This window comes from Symphalangus syndactylus, chromosome 12 (genome assembly GCF_028878055.3).
Source record: "Symphalangus syndactylus isolate Jambi chromosome 12, NHGRI_mSymSyn1-v2.1_pri, whole genome shotgun sequence".
NCBI lineage: Eukaryota > Metazoa > Chordata > Mammalia > Primates > Hylobatidae > Symphalangus > Symphalangus syndactylus.
The window spans coordinates 99,057,753-99,083,230 of record NC_072441.2 but is presented as its reverse complement, the minus strand read 5'-3'; the positions used below and the strand labels follow the sequence as shown (position 1 = coordinate 99,083,230).

Sequence of the window (25,478 nt, the reverse complement as noted above, 5' to 3'; positions counted from 1 at the left end):
ACCCAGTAATGGGATGGCTGGGTCAAATGGTATTTCTAGTTCTAGATCCCTGAGGAATCGCCACACTGACTTCCACAATGGTTGAACTAGTTTACAGTCCCACCAACAGTGTAAAAGTGTTCCTATTTCTCCACATCCTCTCCAGCACCTGTTGTTTCCTGACTTTTTAATGATGGCCATTCTAACTGGTGTGAGATGGTATCTCATTGTGGTTTTGATTTGCATTTCTGTGATGGCCAGTGATGATGAGCATTTTTTCATGTGTTTTTTGGCTGCATAAATGTCTTCTTTTGAGAAGTGTCTGTTCATGTCCTTCACCCACTTTTTGATAGGGTTGTTTTTTTCTTGTAAATTTGTTTGAGTTCATTGTAGATTCTGGATATTAGCCCTTTGTCAGATGAGTAGGTTGCAAAAATTTTCTCCCATTCTGTAGGTTGCCTTTTCACTCTGATGGTAGTTTCTTTTGCTGTGCAGAAGCTCTTTAGTTTAATTAGATCCCATTTGTCAATTTTGGCTTTTGTTGCCATTGCTTTTGGTGTTTTAGACATGAAGTCCTTGCCCATGCCTATGTCCTGAATGGTGTTGCCTAGGTTTTCTTCTAGGGTTTTTATGGTTTTAGGTCTAACATGTAAGTCTTTAATCCATCTTGAATTAATTATTGTATAAAGTGTAAGGAAGGGATCCAGTTTCAGCTTTCTACATATGGCTAGCCAGGTTTCCCAGCACCATTTATTAAATAGGGAATCCTTTCCCCATTTCTTGTTATTGTCAGGTTTGTCAAAGATCTGATAGTTGTAGATATGTGGCATTATTTCTGAGGACTCTGTTCTATTCCATTGATCCATGTCTTTGTTGTGGTACCAGTACCATGCTGTTTTGGTTACTGTAGCCTTGTAGTATAGTTTGAAGTCAGGTAGCGTGATGCCTCCAGCTTTGTTCTTTTGGCTTAGGATTGACTTGGTGATGCGGGCTCTTTTTGGTTTCATATGAACTTTAAAGTATTTTTTCCAATTCTGTGAAGAAAGTCATTGGTAGCTTGATGGGGATGGCATTGAATCTATAAATTACCTTGGGCAGTATGGCCATTTTCACAATATTGATTCTTCCAACCCATGAGCATGGAAAGTTCTTCCATTTGTTTGTATCCTCTTTTATTTCGTTGAGCAGTGGTTTGTAGTTCTCCTTGAAGAGGTCCTTCACATCCCTTGTAAGTTGGATTCCTAGGTATTTTATTCTCTTTGAAGCAATTGTGAATGGGAGTTCACTCATGATTTGGCTCTCTGTTTGTCTGTGATTGGTGTACAAGAATGCTTGTGATTTTTGTACATTGATTTTGTATCCTGAGACTTTGCTGAAGTTGCTAATCAGCTTAAGGAGATTTTGGGCTGAGACAATGGGGTTTTCTAGATATACAATCATGTCATCTGCAAACAGGGACATTTTGACTTCCTCTTTTCCTAATTGGATACCCTTTATTTCCTTCTCCTGCCTGATTGCCCTGGCGAGAACTTCCAACACTATGTTGAATAGGAGTGGTGAGAGAGGGCATCCCTGTCTTGTGCCAGTTTTCAAAGGGAATGCTTCCAGTTTTTGCCCATTCAGTATGATATTGGCTGTGGGTTTGTCATAGATAGCTCTTATTATTTTGAGATATGTCCCATCAATACCTAATTTATTGAGAGTTTTTAACATGAAGGGTTGTTGAATTTTGTGCAAGGCCTTTTCTGCATCTAGGGAGATAATCATGTGGTTTTTGTCTTTGGTTCTGTTTATATGCTGGATTACATTTATTGATTTGCGTATGTTGAACCAGCCTTGCATCCCAGGGATGAAGCCCACTTGATCATGGTGTATAAGCTTTTTGATGTGTTGCTGGATTTGGTTTGCCAGTATTTTATTGAGGATTTTTGCATCAATGTTCATCAAGGATATTGGTCTGAATTTCTCTTTTTTGGTTATGTCTCTGCCAGGCTTTGGTATCAGGACGATGCTGGCTTCATAAAATGTGTTAGGGAGGATTCCCCCTTTTTCTATCGATTGGAAGAGTTTCAGAAGGAATGGTACCAGTTCCTCCTTGTACCTCTGGTAGAATTTGGCTATGAATCCATCAGGTCCTGGACTCTTTTTGGTTGGTAAGCTATTGATTATTGCCACAATTTCAGAGCCTGTTATTGGTCTATTCAGAGATTCAACTTCTTCCTGGTTTAGACTTGGAAGGATGTATTTGTTGAGGAATTTATCCATTTCTTCTAGATTTTCTAGTTTATTTGTGTAGAGGTGTTTGTAGTATTCTCTGATGGTAGATTGTATTTCTGTGGGATCGGTGGTGATATCCCCTTTATCATTTTTTATTGCATCTATTTGATTCTTCTCTCTTTTCTTCTTCATTAGTCTTGCTAGCGGTCCATCAATTTTGTTGATCTTTTCAAAAAACCAGCTCCTGGATTCATTAATTTTTTGAAGGGTTTTTTGTGTCTCTATTTCTTTCAGTTCTGCTCTGATTTTAGTTATTTCTAGCCTTCTGCTAGCTTTTGAATGTGTTTGCTCTTGCTTTTCTAGTTCTTTTAATTGTGATGTTAGGGTGTCAATTTTGGATCTTTTCTGCTTTCTCTTGTGGGCATTTAGTGCTATAAATTTCCCTCTACACACTGCTTTGAACGTGTCCCAGAGATTCTGGTATGTTGTGTCTTTGTTCTTGTTGGTTTCAAAGAACATCTTTATTTCTGCCTTCATTTCGTTATGTACCCAGTAGTCATTCAGGAGCAGGTTGTTCAGTTTCCATGTAGTTGAGTGGTTTTGAGTGAGTTTCTTAATCCTGAGTTGTAGTTTGATTGCACTGTGGTCTGAGAGACAGTTTGTTATAATTTCTGTTCTTTTACATTTGCTGAGGGGAGCTTTACTTCCCCCTATGTGGTCAATTTTGGAATAGGTGTGGTGTGGTGCTGAAAAAAATGTATATTCTGTTGATTTGGGGTGGAGAGTTCTGTAGATGTCTATTAGGTCCACTTTGTGCAGAGCTGAGTTCAATTCCTGGATATCCTTGTTAACTTTCTGTCTCGTTGATCTGTCTAATGTTGACAGTGGGGTGTTAAAATCTCCCATTATTATTGTGTGGGAGTTTAAGTCCCTTTGTAGGTCACTCAGGACTTGCTTTATGAATCTGGGTGCTCCTGTGTTGGGTGCATGTATATTTAGGATAGTTAGCTCTTCTTGATGAATTGATCCCTTTACCATTATGTAATGGCCTTCTTTGTCTCTTTTGATCTTTGTTGGTTTACAGTCTATTTTATCAGAGACTAGGATTGCAACCCCTGCCTTTTTTTTGTTTTCCATTTGCTTGATAGATCTTCCTCCATCCCTTTATTTTGAGTCTATGTGTGTCTCTGCACGTGAGATGGGTTTCCTGAATACAGCACACTGATGGGTCTTGACTCCTTATCCAATTTGCCAGTCTGTGTCTTTTAATTGGCGCATTTAGCCCATTTACATTTAAAGTTAATATTGTTATGTGTGAATTTGATCCTGTCATTATGATATTAATTGGTTATTTTGCTCGTTAGTTGATGCAGTTTCTTCCTAGCCTCGATGGTCTTTACAGTTTGTCATGTTTTTGCAGTGGCTGGTACCGGTTGTTCCTTTCCATGTTTAGTGCTTCCTTCTGGAGCTCTTTTAGGGCAGGCCTGGTGGTGACAGAATCACTCAGCATTTGCTTGTCTGTAAAGTATTTTATTTCTCCTTCACTTATGAAGCTTAGTTTGGCTGGATATGAAATTCTGGGTTGAAAATTCTTTTCTTTAAGAATGTTGAATATCGGCCCCCACTCTCTTCTGGCTTATAGAGTTTCTGCCGAGAGATCAGCTGTTAGTCTGATGGGCTTCCCTTTGTGGGTAACCCGACCTTTCTCTCTGGCCGCCCTTAACATTTTTTCCTCCATTTCAACTTTGGTGAATCTGACAATTATGTGTCTTGGAGTTGTCCTTCTCGAGGAGTATTTTTCTGGCGTTCTCTCTATTTCCTGAATCTGAATGTTGGCCTGCCTTGCTAGATTGGGGAAGTTCTCCTGGATAATATCTTGCAGAGTGTTTTCCAACTTGGTTCCATTCTCCCCGTCATTTTCAGGTACACCAATCCGAAGTAGGTTTGGTCTTTTCACATAGTCCCAAATTTCTTGGAGGCGTTCGTTTCTTTTTATTCTTTTTTCTCTAAACTTCCCTTCTTGCTTCATTTCATTCATTTCATCTTCCATCACTGATACCCTTTCTTCCAGTTGATCGCATAGGCTACCGAGGCTTCTGCAATCTTCGTGTAGTTCTCGAAACTTGGCTTTCAGCTCCATCAGCTCCTTAAGCCCTTCTCTTCATTGGTTATTCTGGTTATCCATTCATCTAATTTTTTTTCAAAGTTTTTAACTTCTTTGCTATTGTTTTGAATTTCCTCCCGAAGCTCCGAGTAGTTTGATCGTCTAAAGCCTTCTTCTATCAACTCGTCAAAGTCATTCTCCATTCAGCTTTGTTCCATTGCTGGTGAGGAACTGCATTCCTTTGGAGGAGGAGAGATGCTCTGCTTTTTAGAGTTTCCAGTTTTTCTACTCTGTTTTTTCCCCATCTTTGTGGTATTATCTACTTTTGGTCTTTGATGATGGTGATGTACAGATGGGTTGTTGGTGTGGATGTCCTTTCTGTTTGTTAGTTTTCCTTCTACCAGACAGGACCCTCAGCTGCAGGTCTGTTGGAGTTTGCTAGAGGTCCTCTCCAGACCCTGTTTGGCAGAGTGTCAGCAGCAGTGGCTGCAGAACAGCGGATTTTTGTGAGACTACAAATTCAGCTTTCTGATAGTTCCTCTCGAAGTTTTGTCTCAGAGGAGTACCTGGCCGAGTGAGGTGTCAGTCTGTCCCTACTGGGGGGTGCTTCCCAGTTAGGCTGCTCGGGGGTGAGCGACCCACTTTAGGAGGCAGTCTGTCCGTTCTCAGATCTCCAGCTGCATGCTGGGAGAACCACTACTCTCTTCAAAGCTGTCAGACAGGGACATATAAGTCTGCAGTGGTTCCTGCTGAATTTTTGTCTGTACCCTGCCCCCAGAGGTGGCGCCTACAGAGGCAGGCAGGCCTCCTTGAGCTGTGGTGGACTCCACCCAGTTCGAGCTTCCTGGCTGCTTTGTTTACCTAAGCAAGCCTGGGCAATGGTGGGCGCCCCTCCCCCAGCCTCACTGCCACCTTGCAGTTTGATCTCAGACTGCTGTGCTAGCAATCAGCGAGACTCCGTGGGCATAGGACCCTCCGAGCCAGGTGCGGGACACAATCTCCTGGTGTGCCGTTTTCCAAGCCCGTTGGAAAAGCGCAGTGTTAGGGTGGAACTGACCCGATTTTCCAGGTGCCGTCTGTTACCCCTTTCTTTGACTAGGAAAGGGAACTCCCTGACCCCTTGCACTTCTGGAGTGAGGCAGTGCCTCGCCCTGCTTTGGCTCGCGCACAGTGTGCTGCACTGAGTGTCCTGCACCCACTGTTTGGCACTCCCTAGTGAGATGAACCCGGTACCTCAAACGGAAATGCAGAAATCGTCCGTCTTCTGTGTCGCTCACGCTGGGAGCTGTAGACTGGAGCTCTTCCTATTCGGCCATCTTGGCTCCACCCTCCACATTTTCTTTATCCAGTCTAACATTGATGGGCATTTGGGTTGGTTCCATGACTTTGCTACTGTAAGTAGTGCTGCAGTAAACATACATGTGCATGTCTCTTTAAAGCAGAATGATTTATAATCCTTTGGGTATATACCCAGTGATGGGATTGCTGGGTCAGATGGTATTTCTGGTTCTAGATCCTTGAGGAATCACCATAGTGTATTCCACAATGGTTGAACTAATTTACATTCCCACCAACAGTGTAAAAGCATTCCTATTTCTCCACAGCCTCACAAACATCTATTATTTTTTGACTTTTTAATAATCACCATTCTGACTGGTGTGAGATGGTATCTCATTGTGGTTTTGATTTGCATTTCTCTAATCAGTGATGTTGAACTTTTTTTCATACGTTTGTTGGCCATGTAAATGTTTTCTTTTAAGAAGTGTCTGTTCATATGCTTTGCCCACTTGTTGATGGGGTATTTTTTTTTTCTTGTAAATTTAAGTTTCATGTTGATTTTGGATATTAGATCTTTGTCAGATGGGTAGATTGCAAAAATTTTCTCCCATTCTGTAGGTTGCCTATTCACCCTGATAATAGTTTCTTTTGCTGTGCAGAAGCTGTTTAATTTAATTAGATCCCATTTGTCAATTTTGCTTTTGTTGCAATTGCTTTTGGTGTTTTTGTAATGAAGTCTTTGCCCATGCATATGTCCTGAATTCTATTGCCTAGGTTTTCTTCGATGGTTTTTATGGTTTGAGGTCTTACATTTAAGTCTTTAAGCCATGTTGAGTTAAGTTTTGTGTAATGTGTAAGGGGTGGTCCAGTTTCAGTTTTCTGCATATGGCTAGCCAGTTTTCCCAGATCATTTATTAAATAGGGAATATTTTCCCTATTGCTTGCTTTTGGCAGGATTGTTGAAGATCAGATGATTGTAGATGTGTGGTGTTATTTCTGAGTTCTCTGTTCTGTTTTGTTGGTCTATGTATCTGTTTTGGTACCAGTACCATGTTGTTTTGGATACTGTAGCCTTGTAGTATAGTTTGAAGTCAGGTACCATGATGTCTTCAGCTTTGTTCTTTGCGCTTAGGATTGTCTTGGCTATATGGGCTCTTTTTTGGTTCCATATGGAATTTAAAGTAGTTTTTTCTAATTCTCTGAAGAATGCCAATGGTAGTTTGATGAGAATAGCACTGAATCTATAAATTACTTGGGCAGTATGGCCATTTTAATGATATTGATTCTTTTTATCCATGAGGATGGAATGTTTTTCCATTTGTTTGTGTCCTCTCCGATTTCCTTGAGCAGTGGTTTGTAGTTCTCCTTGAAGAGTCCTTCACATCCCTTGTTAGCTGTATTCCTAGGTATTTTATTCCTTTTGTAGCAATTGTGAATGAGTGTACATTCATGATTTGGCTCTCTGCTTGTCTATTGTTGGTGTATAGAAATGCTTGCGATTTTTGCACATCAATTTTGTATCCTGTGACTTTGTGAAGTTGCTTATCAGCTTAAGGAGTTTTGGGGCTGAGGTGATGGGGTTTTCTAAATATAGAATCATGTCCACAGACAGAGACAATTTGACTTCCTCTCTTCCTATGTGAGTACCCTTTACTTTTTTCCCTTGCCTGATTGCCCTGAATGGAACTTCCAATACTATGATGCATAGGAGAGGTGAGAGAGGGCATCTTTGTCTTGTGCTGGTTTTCAAAGGGAATGCTTCCAGCTTTTGCCCATTCAATATGATATTGGCTGTGTGTTTGTCATAAATAGCTCTTATTATTTTGAAATATGTTCCAACAATACCAGGTTTATTGAGAGTTTTTAACAAGAAGGAATGTTGAATTTTACTGAAGGCCTTTTTGGCATCTATTGAGATGATCATGTGGTTTTTGTCATTGGTTCTGTTTATGTGATGGATTACATTTGTTGATTTGTATATGTTGAACCAGGCTTGCATCCCGGGAATGAAGCCGACCTGATCGTGGTGGATAAGTTTTTGAATGTGCTGCTGGATTTGTTTTGCCAGTATTTTATTGAGGATTTTCTCATCAATGTTCATCAGGGATATTGGTCTGAAGTTTTATTTTTTGTTGTGTCTCTGCCAGGTTTTGGAATCAGAATGATGCTGGACTCATAAAATGAATTAGGGAGAAGTCCCTCCTTTTCAATTGTTTGGAATAGTTTCAGAAGGAATGGTACCAGCTCTTCTTTGTATGTCTAGTAGAATTTGGCTGTGAAATCTTGGTCCTGAGCTTTTTTTTTTTTTTTTTTATCAGTAGGCTATTAATTACTGCCACAATTTCAGAACTTGTTATTCGTCTATTCAGGGATTCAACTTCTTCCTGGCTTAGTCTTGGGAGGGTGTATGTGTCCAGGAATTTATCCATTTCTTCTTGATTTTACCGTTTATTTGTGTATAGATGTTTATAGTGTTCTCTGATGGTAGTTTGCAGTGCTGGCGGGTCAGTGGATTTCCCCCTTATCATTTTTTATTGTGTCTGTTTAATTCTTCATTCTTTTTTTCTGTATTAGTCTAGCTAGTGGTCTATCTATTTTGTTATTTTTTTCAACAAACCAGCTCTTGGATTCGTTGATTTTTTGAAGAGTTTTTTGTGTCTTTACTTCCTTCAGTTCTGCTCTGATTTTAGTTATTTCTTGTTTTCTGCTAGCTTTTGAATTTGTTTGCTCCTGCTTCCCTAGCTCTTTTAATTGTGATGTTAGCGTCCTGATTTGAGATATTTCTAGCTTTTTTTTTTTTTTTTTTTTGATGGAGTCTCGCTTTGTCGCCCAGGCTGGAGTGCAGTGGTGTGATCTTGGCTGACTGCAACCTCCGCCTCCTGGGTTTAAGCAATTCTCTGCCTCAGCCTTCCGAGTAGCTGGGATTACAGGCATGTGCCACCACGGCAGACTAATTTTTGTATTTTTAGTAGAGACGGGGTTTCACCATCTTGGCCATGCTGGTCTTGAACTCTTGACCTTGTGATCCACCCACCTCAGTCTTCCAAAGTGCTGGGATTACAGCCATCAGCCACTGCTCCTGGCCGATATTTCTAGCTTTATGACATGGGCATTTAGTTCCATAAATTTCTCTCTCAACACTGCTGTAGCTGTGTCCCACAGATTCTGGTACGTAGTCTCTTTGTTCTTATTAGTTTCAAAAGACTTCTTGATTTCTGCCTTAATTTCATTATTTACCCAGGAGTCATTCAGGAGCAGGTTGTTCAATTTCCATGTAATTGTGGGCTTTTGAGTGAGTTTCTTAATCCTGATTTCTAATGTGATTGCACTGTGTTTTTAGAGACTGTATTACGATTTCAGTTCTTTTGAATTTGCTGAGGAGTGTTTTACCTCCAATTATGTGGTCTATTTTAGAATCAGTGCCATGTGGCACTGAGAAGAATGCATATTCTGTTGATTTGGGTTGGAGAGTTCTGTATATGTCTATTGGGTCCACTCGATCCATAGCTGAGTTTAAGTCCTCAATATCCTGTTAATTTTCTGTCTTTTTGATCTGTCCCCTATTTCTCAGAGGTTTTGCTCATTCCTTTTTATTCTTTTTTCTCTAATACTGTCTGCATGTCTGATTTCAGCAAGATAGTCTTCAAATTCTGATATTGTTTCTTCTGCTTCATCAATTCAGCTATTGATACTTGTGTATGCTTCATAAAGTTCTTGTGCTGTGTTTTTCAGCTCCATCAGGTCATTTATTTTCCTCTCTAAACTGGTTATTCTAGTTAGCAGCTCCTCTAACCTTTTATCTAGGTTCTTAGCTTCTTTGCATTGGGTTAGAACATGCTCCTTTAGCTCAGAGGAGTTTGTTATTACCCACATTCTGAAGCCTACTTCTGTCAATTCGTCCATCTCATCCTCCGTCCAGTTCTACGTCCTTGCTGGAGGAGGTGCTGTGACCATTTGAAGGAGAAGAGGCACTCTGGCCTTTTGGGCCTTCAGTGTTGTTTTGTTGATTTTTTTCCCATCTTCATGAGTTTGTCTAGTATTGATCTTTGAGGCTGCTGACATTTGAATAGGGTTTTTGTGGGGACTTTTTTTGTTGTTGGTGCTGTTGTTGATTTCTGTTTCTTTGTTTCTCTTGCAATGGTCAGGTCCCTCTTCTGTAGGGTTGCCACAGTTTTCTGGGGGCTCACTTTAGGCCCTATTCATCTGATTTGCTCCCATGTCTGGAGATGTCACTCTAGGAATCTGGAGAACAGCAAAGATGGGTGCCTGCTCCTTCCTCTGGGATCTCGAGGGGCACCAACCTGATGCCTGTGGGATTGCTCCTGTATAGGGTTTCTGATGACCCCTTTTGGAGGGCCTCAACTGGCTGGGTTTTATGGGGAGCAGGACCCACTTAACAAAGCAATTTGGCTGTCCCTTGGTGGAGGGGGTGTGCTTCGCTGGGGGGAAAGTCCACTTGTCTGGTCTGCCCTGCTTCCTCCAAACTAGTAGGAGGAAAGGCTATGTCTGCTGGTGTGCAGAGACTGTGGCCACCCCTCCCACTAGGAGTTCAGGCCTAAGGAGATCAGAGTTCTGTCCCTGAGCCCCTGGCTGGAGTAGTCAGACTTCCTGCAGGAAGACCCCAGCGAGGAGGGATGGGTCCAGGTCAAGCCTGAAGAGGCACTGGTCAACAGTCTGCCACAGCTGGTGTGTTAGGCTGTGGGGGATACCTCTTGGGATCAAGCCATCCAGTCTCACTGGCTCCAGCAGGGAAAAAGCATAGCCTGGAGCTATAGAGATGGCTGCTGCCCTTCCCCCACCCTGGAGGCTTAGTGTGTTAGGTGGCTATCAGTCCGAGTGCCAGCTGTCAGCCCTCCCCCAAGGAGTTTAAAGGGCTTAGACAGCAGGCAGCCATAGCTGCTGTGCCAGTCACCCCTCCCCCAGGAGTTCAGCAGTCTTAAACAGATTCTAGCTTAGTGGCTGTTGAGAATCTGTGCAGCTCTGTGTTTGGGACCCTAGGTCCTTGTGGCGTGGGCTCACGAGTGGGATCTTCGTGGAAAAAGCACGTTTTCCCAGGCTGGGTAGCATGCTCACTCACTGCCTCCCTTGGCTGGGGGTGGGGGCTCCCTTGGCCCGTTTGGCTCTCAGGTAGGCCTCCACACCACACTGCTCTGCCTTCCTCTCCATGGGTCACGCCTGCTGCCTAGTCAGTTCTCATGGCAGAACCTGGATACCTCAGTTGCCAGTGCAGGATTTGCATGCTGTTTGGGATTTGCATCTTTGTGATGGGAGCTTCTGGATGCTGCTGCTTCTAGTTGACCATCTTGGCCCCGCCCCTTTAAGCCACTACTATTATTATTACTATTCTAATGTGTTTATGTGTTTATAAAATTCATTTTTGCCACTACTTTTTTCCCATAATTTCATAATACTGTGCTTTTCTTCACTGAAATATAAGTGATTAAAAACTTAGAAGTTTTGGCAAGATAATTTATTGTGAAATAATTCTCTGGTTTACAAACAATTTATTGTGGAGTTCTTTAAAAATACATAGATTCTCCATGGCATACCAAAGTTTTCATTCAACTTTTCTGAAACATATTTACCATGTAAAATGAGAATTTTCGGAAGGAACAACTTTCTGATAAAATACTTTTAAATTCAAGTTTTATATGATAATAACAAACATTTATTTGGGGCACGGCAAATATCAAATCTAATTCTTATAATAAACCTAATATTGTTTATGTTATTATTGCTGTTTTATAGATGGGGAGAAAGTGATACACCAAAAAACTGAAGAAATTACTTAGTGTTTCATAGCCAATAAGAGGTGGAAGAGGGATTTGAACCCAGGCAGTCCAGATATAGGGTTAACCAGTATATAGCCACAAAGCTACAATTTCATCCAAGGATAGAGGCTATTCCTTGATTATTATTCTTTTTTTCCCCAGGTTCTCACAGTGTACTTTTTTTAAAAAAAAAAAAGACCAGTACTTACCTAACTAGTATTTTTATCTCTGGAAAATAAATGGTGGCTTCTTACAAAATGATTATCTTCTATTGACTTATTCTGTGAGCTAACATCATTGCCTCAACTTGAGTTTCAGCTGAACCACAAGACCTAATGATCTCACATATCTAACTGTGTAACTCACATGATCCATCAGAGGACAGTAGCTGGAACCAATTCCGGTACCCAAAGAGTAGGTCACTTTGTCCAGTTCGTTTAAAAGCCATCTAAGGGTGAACAAGGCCTGAAGTACAACAGTATCGTCTTTGGAAAGGAAGGCATCCAGGATGGCTATTAATATACTGCTGACATTTTCTGTCTACATATAAAAGGAAAAAATGATGGGATTTAGGAACTAGCAGGAGACTTGAGCTGACATTTATATGGATACCTTGAGTCTGGGCGGCACATCATGGTGTGCGGAAGCCGACTCACGAAAATCTCTTGTCAAATTTTCAAAAATGTTGACGTTTTGTTAAAAAAATTAATTATTGAAAATTAAATTATATAAATTTAAAATTAAATAGAAACTGATAATACTAAAAAATTATCACTCCCTAATTCTTTCGCTACATTTTACTATTACCTATGCTCTTGAGGTTATTCATGGGCATTGTTTCTGATTGGCGGGAATATTAAATAATGATGTGCTATTGTGCATCTTTTCCCAGTTCCATGGTTAGTGATGTCCCTTTGAAAGCTTGAAATTAGCCATCATAAGGATCTTTACAACAGGGAATTGGCCTTATTTTCAGAGACCTGGCTGTCAAGCATTTACTAACACACTACTGGCAGAATGACCTCTAAATTAGATGATAGTGACCCATTTGGACATGAGAGCTACTGAGACACTCAGGCAGGTCATGGGAGTCAATGTACATCAGAACCAAACAGAATAGAAGGCAAGGAAAAACATGAAAAGGAGACACCAGAGAGAAAGAAAGGCAAGGAGAAAAAGACTAAAGGAAATGAATGAATATTATTTTGCCAAAATAATAGCTTTAAGGAGAAAAAAATAGAGCTAGGGACTATGTCAATGCCAGAGGCCATTTGTGTCTTTACCGACAGTATATGAAATCTCAACCCAGATCACTTTCCACTGCTTTTCTTTCACTCTCCTAGGAAGCCTTGACAGAATTTTCCTTTCCGTTTTTAATAACATTGAGAAGAGCTATGGGTAAAGCAATAAATAATTTCCTGCTTACTAAGGTAATGTACACTACTGGTAAATCCATCAACTTGTATTATGTATTTAAAGTAAACAGACCATGGCTTATGTCATTCTAAATGCACAACGGGTGTGCACTGATAGGCTTCAGTTCTCAGAGGCTATGCTCAATAGATAAACAAGGATTTATTATTGGATGTATTATGAAAGTAATGATTTATAGAACATTTGCACTGTCAGCATTTTGCAAGATACTTTGGAGTATAGAATTACAGAACATGGAACATGCTTAAATTCAGTCGACCTGGAAGGTAAGAAATATTCACGTGAGTCAGTGGGAAACAATATAAGATTGTTGTTCTCAACTTTAACTTGAATAACAGTCACCTGGAGGACCTTTAAAACACAGACTGGTGGGCCCACCCCAGAATTTCTGATTCCATAGGACTGGGGTGGGGCCTCACAATTTGCATTTCTAGCAAGTCTCCAGGTGATGCTGATACTGCTGGTTCAAGAACTATGCTTTGACCCTGGTATAAAATATGAGTGCTCATAATTGATATGGCTCTGAGAGGGATGAGGCTGCTAGAGATAAGAATTTTCAGTGCAGTTTGACTTGGGCTGATCATTGAAAAAGGAGAAAAATGTAAATATATATAGGTAAAGTAGGAACATTATGAGTAGAAGAAAAAGCTTGAGCAAGTGCTCTGAGATAGGAATTAGTGTGCACACATGAGTGCATGCTGGAGGGGAAATCATGTGTATATGGTTTAGACTGTAAGACAAGTCTAGGGCAATGAGGATAAATACATTCTGAGTGCAATGAATGATTTTCTGTAAAAAAAAAAAAAAAAAGGCGATAAAGCCACTAAATGAACTTAACACATCCTTTCTATTCAACTCAGTTTCCTTGTTAATAAAACAGCAGGCTTTGATATGTTTTAGTTATATAGAGACTGAAAAATATCACCGCTTTGTCAGTGAAGATGTTAAGTGGTATCAAAATCTCAGATTATGATTTTGATGATGCTGGCAGACACAAATCACATACACATACCTTATTGATAACTGGTGCCATGTAGACAAGTCTATGAAGGATCAGTTTGCTAACTACAGGATTGGAATCATTGATCCAGTTTGTGAAGAGGACCAAAAATTCTTCTGGTAAACGGTCCTTGAAGAAGTTATTCAGAAGCTGAAAGAAAATAGTTAATAAGTTTATAAGCAAAGTAGAGGCCAAACTGCATGATTTCTGTCATAAAAATCAAGATATTCTAGGTAAAACTAGAATGCAAATCTCACTAAAACATCAAATACATATATTTCAGTGCTCACAGCAGTGGGGAGAGACAGCAATCAGGATAGAAAAATAGATGCTTTGTTTCGTTTTGTGTGTGTGTGTGTATGTATTTTACATTTTCCTCCATTGTTGGAAACTGAGTGACCCAATTTAAATTTCCCCATCATGCTGATTGTAGTCGGGTTGTGAGTTTCTTCACAGTGTATGTCTACATATGCTAAGAGGTGATACCCACTACAGGCCAGGCACTGCACTAGTAAATAGAAATACGATGGTGAGCAAAACGGTAGCAACCCACAGCCCTGTGGAGCTTCCAGGCAAGCTAGAGAGACTGATACTATACTATGTACTATTCTAATGAGAGAAAGTTTCTAATTTTAGTCAGTACTAGGAAAGAAAGCTACCAGATGTCACAACACATCTGCATCTACAGGAGAAGTCCCCAAACTTCTTCTGACCAGTTTTTGGAAGACATTTTTTTTCCAGGAATGGCTGGGGAGACAGGGTGTAAAACTCTTCTACCTCAGATCATCAGGCATTAGTTTAGATTCTCATAAAGAGCCTACAACCTAGATCCCTTGCATGCACAGTTCACAATAACGTTTGTGCTACTATGAAAATCTAATGCCGCCGCTGATCTGACAGGAGGCAGAGCTCAGGTGGTAATGCTCGCATGCTGCTCACTTCCCCCTGTGCAACCCAGTTCCAAATAGGCTATAGACCAGTACCAGTATGTGGCCCAGGGAGTTGGGGACCCCTGATCTATGGGACTATTGAATTTACATTGTGTAATGTAGATTCAATTTAGAATGAAGAGTGATATTTAGATTTAGATTTGTGAGTTGGCATTAGCTAGAAGAAGTGTTTAGAGAGGAGAACTTCAAGGATGGTGAACCACGTGCAAAGGCCCTGAGAGAGATGAAGCAGGGTATGTTTGAGCACCTGAAAGATGAGTGAGAGGAGGGGAGAGGGAACAGAAGACTGGACAGCAGGGTGGCTTGAGGGCAAGTATGGAAGGTGGGACAGAACCTGCAGGCCAGTTTGAGGAAGTTTAGTTTTTAAGAGATAATACCCAAAGTGAAGACATGAGTATCATGAGCCTTCATATATTTAATAACTGACAGTCAAATATGCTGATTAAAATCTCTCAAAAACAATGATGGTTTTGGCCGGGTGTGGTGGCTCATGCCTGTAATCCCAGCACTTTGGGAGGCCGAGGTGGGCAGATCATGAGGTCAGAAGTTTGAGACCATCCTGGCTAACATGGTAAAACCCCATCTCTACTAAAAAATACAAAAAATTAGCCGGGCGTGGTGGCGGGCACCTGTAGTCCCAGCTACTTAGGAGGCTGAGGCAGGAGAATGGAGTGAACCCGGGAGGCGGAGCTTGCAGTGAGCCGAGATCGAGCCACTGCACTCTAGCCTGGGCGATGGAGCAAGACTCCATCTCAAAAAAAAAAAAAAAAAAAAAAAAATGACAGTTTTATAAAATCATGTTTTCCTTGGAAGAATTTAAAATATCCTTAGATCAGGTACAGAGAAAGATAGAGAGTGACAGAGCAAGAGAGCGAGAGTGAAAGAGACAGTGAATGAGAGAGGAAGACAGATCACATCTTCTTTTCAAACTTTCAAAGAACCTTCACAAAAATTAGATACCGTGTCAAAAAATATTAATAACTTCTCTAAAGCAAAGCAATTAAAAAGCGATTCAAAAATTTGTGATATAATAAAAGAAGAAACCAAAAATAAACTTTAAATAAAAAAACAAGAAAGCCTATAAAGCACTTGCAAATTTAAGAGAAATTTCCCCTAATTTGTGGATCAAAATCTTAAACCACAGAGGAACTCAAATACTCAATGGGATGACAACAAAATATAAAACAATAAAAATTATGTATAACATAGATATTTATACTATAGTTGGAAGTAAATGCATAATTTGACTTTAAATATTTTACTTAAAAAGAAATGCTAACATAAATTATTTATATCCTGAAATTAAGAGAAACAATATCACAAAATATGAAACAGTGCTAAAGAAAGTTGGTGTAAGAAAATAATAAAGGCAGAAATCATTGTATTAGGAAACAAACAAAAAAATAGAATTAATAAGCCTATTGCCTTTTCACAGGAAAAAATCCTATTAAGATAAACAGATTTTTGATCCATATAATACAAAAAAGAACAAGTAAAATGAGCAGTGAGAAAAAAAGTGTGGAGTAGATCAAAAATTTAAAAAGAATATCTGTGTTAGTAGTTCTTAGGCAAGGATGAGTGCAGGATCTTCTGCGGGCAGCTTTTATACATTACACATGTCTGGGCTTCATCCTAGTAGGTTTTCCAATGGCAGACCCTGGCTTATGTACTTAAAAAATATTTATTGGTGATTTTAATATGCCCATCTAGTAGAGACTCAGTGATTATGGCAGTAATTTGAAATTCTGAGTGAAATAAATTATTTTCTGGAGAAATACAAATCTCCAAACGTAAGTCAAGGAAAACTAGATCATTGAAATAGATGAAAAATAATGGGAGACTGGTAATAATCAATGCATTATTTCCAAACAGGATCAAAGGTAATTCTTTCTGAGTGATAACCACACATAAAAATGTAAAGTCATATTTTCCCTTTGGGATTCCAGTAAGTAATCTGTAGGGTGGTAATTTGGTGCTATGTGAATATTCCATTCTCTAACAACTTTTCACTTAATTGTTTTAACATCTATTGATGATTTTTCTGGATTTAGTTATCACATTAGGGCTTGCAGAAATTGTGATTTGCCACTTCTAGCATTCCTTCTACATTTAGTGGCTGGCATCTGTCTCGCTGTCTGTCTCTATTCCTGTCTCTGTCTCTCTTCTCATTCTCTCATTTTCAGAACCACTAAGGACTCATGAAGTAAAAAAAAATCAATGTTACTAAAAATCCTAGAAGAAAACCTGGGCAACACCATTCAGGACATAGGCATGGGCAAAACTTCATGTCTAAAACACCAAAAGCAATGGTACCAAAAGCCAAAATTGACAAATAGGATCTAATTAAACTAAAGAGCTTCTGCACAGCAAAAGAAACTATCATCAGAGTGAACAGGCAACCTACAGAATGGGAGAAAATTTTTGCAATCTACCCATTTGACAAAGGGCTAACATCTAGAATCTGCAAAGAACTTGAACAAATTTACAAGAAAAAACAGCCCCATGAAAAAGTGGGCAAAGAATATGAACAGACACTTCTCAAAAGAAGACATTTATGCAGCCAACAGACACATGAAAAAATGCTCAACATCACTGGTCATTAGAGAAAAGCAAATCAAAACCACAGTGAGATACCATCTCACACCAGTTAGAATGGCGATCATTAAAAAGTCAGGAAACAACAGATGCTGGAGAGGATATAGAGAAATAGGAACCCTTTTACACTGTTGGTGGGAGTGTAAGTTAGTTCAACCATTGTGGAAGACTGTGGCGATTCCCCAAGGATCTAGAACTGGAAATACCATTTGACCCAGCAATCCCATTACTGGGTGTATACCCAAAGGATTATAAGCCATTCTGCTCTAAAGACACATGCACACGTGTGTTTATTCTGGCACTATTCACAATAGCAAAGACTTGGAACCAACCCAAATGTCCATCAATAATAGACTGGATTAAGAAAATGTGGCACATATACACCATGGAATACGATAAAAAGGGATGAGTTCATGTCCTTTGCAGGGACATGGAGGAAGCTGGAAACCATCATTCTCAGCAAACTATCACAAGAACAGAAAACCAAACACCACATGTTCTCACTCATAAGTAGGAGTTGAACAATGAGAACACATGGACTTAAGGAGCGGAACATCACACACTGGGGCCTTTCAGTGAGTGGGGAGCTAGGGGAAGGATAACATTAGGAGAAATACCTAATGTAGGTGACGGGTTGATGGGTGCAGCAAACCACCATGTCACATGTATACCTATGTAACAAAACTGCACATTCTGCACATGTACCCCAGAACTTAAAGTATAATAATTAAAAAAGGAAAAAAATAATGTTACAATTATTTAGTTACTATTCATTTTGATACTCAAAGTTGGCTAGTAGCAGCCACTACTTCTTGTGTCCTTTTGACATGGCCCCATGGGCCTTTAGTCCTTCTTTGGGTTGTGGAAAAATTAGATGTCCCTGACTCCTGTTTTTCTTGCCCTCTGAAACCAGCCATTTTTTCAAGGAGACATGGTTCTTTTTGGTGAGTAATAGCACTTAGAAACCATTAGAAATGGATGCTAAAGTACTCCTAGCTGTCAGAATATCATGTCTTCTTGGCTTTTACTCAGAGCTTGGAAATAGTTATTCTTTAAATCGTGAGTTTATATTTATAATGTTGATATTTTTAATTCAAAGCTAATATAAGAGTTTATATTAACTTTTTGCAGCTTCATGTTTTTATTGCCTTCCTTTTACTTGGAAAACCCTGGCGTCTAATAGGATTAATATATTTACTTATTTGCTTTCTGATAAATAATACATACCTTAGTCTTAAAATGATAATATCAATATACAATGCCAATAAACCTTCTGAGTAGAAGTGAATATTTCTTTATAGATATTTTCATTCTTAGAATATATCTAAGTCAAAGCACTATGTTCATAAGCTGCATGGAGTAATTATATTATCTGTGTGGTTATTAATTTGCTATACAAATAAATTCATTTGCATCAGTTTAAATTTGGCTTTTTTCTTCTTCTTGATTTAATTTTATTCTTTCAACAATAACTTTATGAGTCAAAACTACACAAGAGGGGTACTTTGAGAGTCTCATTTCCATCCCTATCCATTCTACCCTATTACTCCCATGTCCTTTAAAGTAACCAGTTTCTTTAATATCTAGTTTATCTTTTTTTCTCTCCAAAAGGTAAGTACATATTTTAAAATCCTTATATTTTATAATATATAATAAAAATATATAGAATTATATATAATACATAAAACATGTATTTAGTGTGTGCATATGTATATGTTTCCTAAAGAATAAGTCTACATTTTATATACTTCTATAGTATATAATACATTTCTTTTTCTCTCTTATGCAAAAAGTAGCATCTGTGCTGCTCTGCAGCTTGTTTAATTTTCACTTAACAAAATCTCCTGGAAATTACTCTGCATCAGTACAAAGAGATCTTTCTCATTCTTTTTTTTAAAGAGATACGGTCTTGTTATGTTGCCCAAGCTGGAATGCATTGATTATTCACAAGCACAATCACAGCTCACGACAGCCTCAAACTCCTGGCCTCAAGTGATCCTTCTGTCTCAGTATCCTGAGCAGCTGTGACTACAGTTGTGTGGCTTCTCATTCATTTTTATGGCAACATAGTACTAAAATCTGTGTGGATCACAGCAGATGATTTTAACTACAGCCTTCTTCCAAAATTTTAAGAAATAGATGATTTCCAAGAATCATAAGTAATTCCATTGTACAGAAAAGTATTTAAAATTACTGAATTGATTTTTACAATTGAATGTAAATCTCATACAAAAATATGAGAGGCAACACATAATAAATAACTACAGAACAAAATCACCTCTGAACAAGATATAAAAATTCTTAATAAAATTCTAATAAGTCAAGTTCCAACTATATCTAGTTTGTAGAATATTACAATGATAGTTTTAATGTTAGGCTATCTGTGACTATTATATATTATTAAAAAGTTATATAAAAATTATGTTGTTCACTGTCAAAATACAGTCAATAAAATTCAACATTTCAAATACAACTATGAATAGAACAATTGCTAATAACAGTGTATTTCCAATAAAAGTTAACCATCTTAATAGTGAAATAGAAGCATTTCTATGAAAATCCATAATAAAACAAGAATGGGGCCAGGCACGGTGGCTCAAGCCTGTAATCCGCACTTTGGGAGGCCGAGGCGGGCGGATCACGAGGTCAGGAGATCGAGACCATCCTGGCTAACACGGTGAAACCCCGTCTCTACTAAAAATACAAAAAATTAAACGGGCGTGTTGGCGGGCGCCTGTAGTCCCAGCTACTCGGGAGGCTGAGGCAGGAGAATGGCGTGAACCCAGGAGGCGGGTTCTAGAAGATAACATTGGAAAAAAAACTTCTAGACATTGGCTTAGACAAGGATTTCATGACCAAGAACCCAAAAGCAAATGCAACAAAAGCAAAAATAAATAGCTGGGACCTAATTAAACTAAAGATCTTTTGCATGAGAAAAGGAATAGTCAGCAGAGTAAACAGACAACCCACAGAGTGGGAGAAAATCTTCACAATCTATACATCTGACAAAAGACTAATATCCGGGGTCTACAACGAACTCAAACAAATCAGTAAGAAAAAAACAAATAATCCCATCAAAAAGTGGGCTAAGGACATGAATAGACAATTCCCAAAAGAAGATATTCAAATGGCCAACAAACATATGAAAAAATGCTCAACATCATTAATGATCAGGGAAATGCAAATCAAAACCACAATGCAATACCACCTTACTCCTGCAAGAATGACAGTAATCAAGAAAATCAAAAAACAGTAGATGTTGTTGTGAATGCAGTGATCAGGGAACATTTCTACACTGCTGGTGGGAATGTAAAGTAGTACAGCCACTATGGAAAACAGTGTGGAGATTCCTTAAAGAACTAAAAGTAGAACTACCATTTGATTCAGCAATCTCACTACTGGATATCTACCCAGAGAAAAAGAAGACATTATTCGAAAAAGAAACTTGCACACACATATTTATAGCAGCACAATTCCCAATTGCAAAGTCATGGAACCAACCCAAATGCCCATCAATCAATGACTGGATAAAGAAACGGTGGGGTGTGTGTGTGTGTGTGTGTGTGTGTGTATGCATATATATATACGTATATATATATACACACACACACAAATATATATACGTGTATATATATACAAAGATACACGTATATATATTTGTGTGTGTGTGTATATATACACGTATATATACACATATATATATACGTGTATATATATACATATATATGTATTTGATGGAATACTACTCAGCCATAAAAAGGAATGAATTAACAGCATTTGCAGTGACCTGGATGAGACTGGAGACTATTATTCTAAATGAAGTAACTCAGGAATGGAAAACCAAACATGGTATGTTCTCTGTGATATGTGGGAGCTAAGCTATGAGGATGCAAAGGCATAAGAATGATACAATGGATTTTGGGGACTTGGGGGGAAGAGTGGGAGAGAGCTGAGGGATAACAGACTACAAATATTGTGCAGTGTATGCTGCTCGGGTGATGGGTGCACCAAAATCTCACAAATCACCACTAAAGAATTTACTCCTGTAAACAAATACCAAGAATTTACTCCTGTAAACAAATACCACCTGTACCCCAATAACTTATGGGGAAAAAAAAGAAACCCACCTGTAAATAGTCAACTAAAGATTGATAAAGAAGCCAAGAATAGACACTGGGCAAAGAATAGTCAATTCAATAAAAATAATGAGTCACACAGTAAAATTAATGAGAGGTCAAAATAGACTGAGCATATTCAAAATCATTGATGACTACCGCAATGTTCAGTTAATTTATGTATACTTTTGAAAGTTTTAGAAGTAGATGGTATAAAATAACAGTATGCTTTTCATAATTTATTAACCGTTTTACTATGATGTTTGAAATCACCTCAAATTTTGAAAATATTGGGCACTTCACCTTAGGTAATACATGCCTATTATATTATTATTTTTATGAAAAAATTAGATTTGACTGATAATTTCAGGTTATAAAGCCTTTAGTTTTTGTAAACAAAAGTTTGTCAATTTGCTTGATTCCATTATAGTATTACAATACATGGCAAAATATTCATATACAAAGTAATATGGTTCCACATCTTCATTTTACCCAGTTACTCAGCCAGTTCCTTTCTCTCCCTAGATGGTCGGAAGTACTGCCTAGATCCCAGACGTTAACTACCATCTTTATTAAACCCAGTTATCCTTCAATATACTTTAACAATCATGCAGAAATATATAAACTGGTACTAAAAAATAATTAGTGTTTGTACAAATTCACATCCCTAGAAACAGAGAAAAACCAACTGCTGGGGAAAGCTGAAGGGATATCTCTTCTATAACCCAGATCTAACTCCACACCTCTCCCCATCCAACTTCAGATATCTTTCATGATCTTAAGTCTTGGTAAGAACCAACATTCAGAGGGAGAGATACGAGAAACTGGAATTTTGATTTAAATTTGGATACGAAAAGGAAATGAGAACACAGCTGTTCACAGTCTACAAAACTCACTTCAGTGAGGAATATTATTATGGTGACAGTGTCTTCTGACCTTCTAGGACCTTCTACTGAGAGCTTATAGAGATAACGCAGGGTCTCCGGAAACTGTGGAAAGTTATATTCACTGAGAGTTCTGTAAAAGAGAATAAGGCACTGAATTAGCAAAGGAGAAAACACTATGCTAATAGTGGCAAAGAGAGAATCATTATTCTAATCCCTTGTACCTCCCAGATAAAATGTATTCTTTAATATTCCCTAAATAAATTGTAGTCCCACTATGAATTCTACACATACTCTGGAGAATTACATATAACTGGATCCCTGTCAACATCTCTTTCATTAATGTCACTTCTGTTTTCTGTCTCTCCCATTCTTTGCCACAGAACAGAATGTCCTATTTTAGTGCAAGCTCCCATCAATTCTTGACTAAAGGGAGAGGAAATAAAAATCTAGTGCTCAGTCCAAGATGGCTGCATACAGGTCATCTTTGTGGTTTTGGACCAAGCTCTTTCTTTGAATGATGTAACGCCAATGAGAGTTTGGGACCGCCCTGGATTAGTCAGGAAAGGAGGTGATGAGCTCTGATTCACTATGCCATTCTCCAGAACACACTTGGGTGGTGGAAAGCCTCACATGTCCTGACATGGTGGCCTGGATCAGATCAGTAAGGGCAGAATTGCAAAGGATAACATGAGAAAGTTTCCATTTTAAGATTCCCGGTTGGTCTTCCAAACCAGTGCTTCTCAAACTGCAACGTGCAAACAGATCACCCTGGGGATATTGCTAAAATGCAGATTCTGATTCATTAGGTAGGTAGGTCTGAGGTGGGCCATGAGATTCTGAATTTTTAACTCTCATGTGATGCTGTCGCTGCTTGTCTGTGGACCCAACTTTGAGTAAGAAGATCCAAAGTTTCTTCTTAGATATCCTTAGAGTGACAGTCAACTTGTGACAACTTGCAGGGTGCAGATGTACTATACTTTAACACAGCATGTGTTCCTGAAATCTATTTGCAAATGAGATGCTGTTATAAAAGCACCAAGGCCCCATAGACCACAAAGAGTGTAGTTTCTGGGTCAGTCACAACTTGAAATAGTCTTAGTCTGTCATGTTGTCAACAGCCCGTATTTTGATTCTTGATCAGAAAATCTGATCCCTACAATCAGAAACTTGCTGTTCACTAAAGGGTTAACTAGAAAACCCCCTTTTCCAGTACAAGAAAAATAAAAATTCTCTTCTATTCTTTTCCAAATTTATTTGGCTTATTGAGTATAGGTTTTTACTGGACCTCTTTCAAGTAGAAACACGTCTAAAACTGATGCCTGCAGTGCAGGAATCAGCTAAAATCAGAGGGAAAAAACCAAACTCACTTCTAGTTCTCTGTATCTGTGAAAAAAGAAACCTGTTCTGTGGAGGGAGGATAATTGGGCATCTATATTATCAGGTAAGTGGGCAAGAAAAAGGAAAAAAAATTCGCAAATAAAAACATTTCAAAATAATTGAAGAAGTAGAAATCAAATAGCAACTCAGATCATTAAGAGAGATTTGGAAATTGGAATAGATGCCTATTTTGTTCCCGCATGGCTTATTGAAGGAAGTTGGAGAAGGTGGGATAGAGACCAAGAATCCTACACAGAGACCCCTGTTCTTACTTAGCAATAAAGTAGACTGCGTAACACGGATCTTCAGATAACTGGTCCCAGAAATTCTTCTCCATTAGAGTAATATCCACCTGTTGCAGTCCAGAACAATTCAGCAGAACTCTCAGGGCATCCTGGGCATACCTAAAGCCCCAAAAGAGAGCAAGGTCATCACATGCCAGTGATATTCAAAAAACTAAATACACATTACCTGCCTTTTCATCCTATCTTGGGCAGAATATAGGTTTTGAGAAAGGTGATGTCTCAATGGAAAAAGACTGCTAAATGCCCTACATCTTCCCTGATTAACAATACAGGGATAGGGGTTAAATTAAAATTGTGGCACACAAAATCTAGCATCAATCACAGAACACCTTATTTGTTTATTATTATTGGCTTATTTGCAATAGATAATTTGAAAGAGATGTTCAATGATGCAATGACTTGCTAAAGGTGTCCATTTTCTTCTATTAAATGATTAGGATATATTCTTATCTAGTTGGGATGCTTTGATGTATGTCATCTTAGAGAACAGGGCAAATAGTAGACAGTTGGGTTGAGATTTCCCTGCAGGGTAGCAAAATCAACTGTACTCTCTTGGGCAAAATGGAATTGCCAAACTTCTATGTGGACAGACAACTGCATGTAGTCATAAACCCATATATCACATCTCCACAAATTAATTTTACAGTTCACAAAGCTCATTTGAGCACATCATTTTTAATCTTATATGTATAATAACCCTGAGAGGTTACTAGCAGAAAGTAAGTAAATGGCAGAGAAAAAATGTATCTGACTTTGGATTTAATGCTCTGCTCTCTTTTCTGTGGTAGTCTCTTACTGATCTGATAGGGAGTGTGGTAGGAATCAACAGAGTTCTGTGGTCATGGCTCTTTATATACTACACATGCTCAGGGAAGGTGAACTAACTTTTAGGTACCCGGGCTGGTTACTTTTCTGAAAGCATTCTACCATTCAGAGGAGAGAAAAGTGTAATAAAGGAACATACTGCACATAGGACTGTAAAGAATCCCATATGAACTCAAGAGGGTAGAAGTATTGACAGCTGGATGCTTATCTCTTATTTAATCTGAAATAACCAGTTTTAACTCACAAAGTCCTGTCCTTAGGTTTCGGTTTCAGCTTACTGCTGTAGAAGACTTGGAACATAAGGGTCGTCAAGAGCTGGGGGAAAAACTGGGCCACCGCTTTCTTGTAGGAACCAAGAGGCAGAAAGGTGCACAGGGCCTGGGATGCCTATAAGGGAAGGAAATAGGAGGTAGAAATATAAACATTTTTCTCTAAACCCAGTCAACCTTACTGAGGGGAGCAAGAGAGTGACTCTGCAACCCCTCCTTCAGCCTCCTTGAAGAAAACCTAAAGCATATATGGGTATCCATTCATTCAATAACAGCCGTTACATCAATTGTGAGCTAGGAACTATGCCAAGCCTACTATGGTAAGGGACTCTCAAGGCACTATACAAACACCCTGGATGACAAACCAGTGGG

General features: G+C 38.8%; 1 protein-coding gene across 3 annotated transcripts in view; it reads right to left on the bottom strand.

The window, feature by feature from the left end:
• MROH9 (maestro heat like repeat family member 9) overlaps positions 1–25,478 on the bottom strand; it is a 124,173-nt gene that overhangs the window by 38,882 nt on the left and 59,813 nt on the right. For all 3 annotated transcript variants that reach the window (XM_063627205.1, XM_063627204.1, XM_063627206.1), the window contains 5 exons: positions 25,082–25,224; positions 23,980–24,111; positions 22,340–22,460; positions 13,796–13,933; positions 11,716–11,889 (listed from right to left, as the gene is read on the bottom strand). In XM_063627205.1, the coding sequence (XP_063483275.1) occupies positions 11,716–11,889; positions 13,796–13,933; positions 22,340–22,460; positions 23,980–24,111; positions 25,082–25,224 (708 nt within the window). The remainder of the gene's footprint in view (positions 1–11,715; positions 11,890–13,795; positions 13,934–22,339; positions 22,461–23,979; positions 24,112–25,081; positions 25,225–25,478) is intronic.